Source organism: Salvelinus sp. IW2-2015, linkage group LG21 (assembly GCF_002910315.2).
Source record: "Salvelinus sp. IW2-2015 linkage group LG21, ASM291031v2, whole genome shotgun sequence".
Classification (NCBI taxonomy): domain Eukaryota; kingdom Metazoa; phylum Chordata; class Actinopteri; order Salmoniformes; family Salmonidae; genus Salvelinus; species Salvelinus sp. IW2-2015.
The window spans coordinates 195,599-197,521 of NC_036861.1; the positions used below are offsets into that span (position 1 = coordinate 195,599).

The window sequence follows — 1,923 nt, forward strand, 5'->3', positions numbered from 1 at the left end:
GGGTTGAGATCTGGAGACTGGCTAGGCCACTCCAGGACCTTGAAATGCTTCTTACGAAGCCACTCCTTCGTTGAATTGTTTTTCTCATTTTGTCTGTCATAGTTGAAGTGTACCTATGATGAAAATTACAGGCCTCTCTCATCTTTTTAAGTGGGAGAACTTGCACAATTGGTGGCTGACTAAATACTTTTTTGCCCCACTGTATATGACAAGAAATGGCAGTAAAAGTTTAATTACATTTGTAGTACTGGACTTAGTAGCTCATAAATAAGAAAAAGAAAAGAAAAGAAAGAAMAAGATAGATTTTTTTTTTTTTAACAAAAGTGGCGTAGTCACTCACCGATGGGCCGTGTGTTCAACTCTGTGTCCATAAGCTCCGGAGAAGTCACCAGCTCCCTCGGAGTGTTCGGGGACACCAGGGTGCTTTCCGTAGGACTTACTGGACTCTGGATCATTTCTTGTTCTTTTTCGTTCTGCATCTGCGCATAGACGTTGAGGCCTGGGATCTTCCTTGAGGAAATATTTACAATGAGACGGGGGATAAAGACATTTGCCAGACTAATAAAATTGGAGGGATTGCCTGCATTGCCTGCCTTGGGTACCAAATAATTCTGATGCTCCTCTTTACAACCCAATAATGTGTAGACGCACCCAGGAGATATAACGAGTTGACTTAAATGCTTTGTTTCGATGCCTTCCGGCCTTATGTATAATTTTTTATATATTTGTATGTAAAATAGAATTATACTGTATGTCTTTGGAAGGCAGAGGGTCTGGGCAGAGGAGATGTACAGTTGAAGTCGGAAGTTAACATACACTTAGGTTGGAGTCATTAAAACTCGTTTTTCAACCACTCCACATATTTCTTGTTAACAAACTATAGTTTCGGCAAGTCGGTTAGGACATCTACTTTGTGCATGACACAAGTCATTTTTCCAACAATTGTTTACAGACAGATTATTTCACTTATAATTCACTGTATCACAATTCCAGTGGGTCAGAAGTTTACATACACTAAGTTGACTGTGCCTTTAAACAGCTTGGAAATTTCCAGAAATTATGTCATGGCTTTGAAGCTTCTGATAGGCTAATTGATGGGCTAATTGACATCATTTGAGTCAATTGGAGGTGTACCTGTGGATGTATTTCAAGGACTACCTTCAAACTCAGTGCCTCTTTACTTGACATCATGGGAAAATCAAAAGAAATCAGCCAAGACCTCAGAAAAAACTGTGTAGATCTCCACAAGCCTGGTTCATCCTTGGGAGCAATTTCCAAATTCCTGAAGGTATCACGTTCATCTGTAAAAACAATAGTACGCAAGTATAAACACCATGGGACCACGCAGCCATCATACCGCTCAGGAAGGAGATGCATTCTGTCTCCTAGAGATTAATGTACTTTGGTGCGAAAAGTGTGAATCAATCCCAGAACAACAGCAAAGGACCCTGTGAAGATGCTGGAGGAAACGGGTACAAAAGTATCTATATCCACAGTAAAACAAGTCCTATATCGACATAACCTGAAAGGCCGCTCAGCAAGGAAGAAGCCAATGCTCCAAAACCACCATAAAAAAGCCAGACTACGGTTTGCAACTGCACATGGGGACAAAGATCGTACTTTTGGAGAAATGTCCTCTGGTCTGATGAAACAAAAATAGACTCTGTCAGGAGAATGGGCCAAAATTCACCCCAACTTATTGTGGGAAGCTTGTGGAAGGCTACCCAAAACACTTGACCCAAGTTAAAGAATTTCAAGGCAATGTTATCAAATACTAAATGAGTGTACGTAAACTTCTGACCCACTGGGAATGTGATGAAAGAAATAAAAGCTGAATAAATCATTCTCTCTACTATTATTCTGACATTTCCCATTCTTAAAATAAAGTGGTGATCCTAATGACCTAAGACAGGGACTTTTACT

The 1,923-nt window shown here is 40.2% G+C and overlaps 1 protein-coding gene across 1 annotated transcript in view; it reads right to left on the reverse strand.

Moving 5' to 3' along the window:
• Nucleotides 1–332: 332 nt before the first annotated feature.
• LOC111982478 (VPS10 domain-containing receptor SorCS1-like) overlaps nt 333–1,923 on the reverse strand; it is a 167,617-nt gene continuing 166,026 nt past the window's right edge. Inside the window, 1 exon segment of the mRNA XM_024014047.2 lies at nt 333–510. Within this exon segment, the coding sequence (XP_023869815.1) occupies nt 333–510 (178 nt within the window).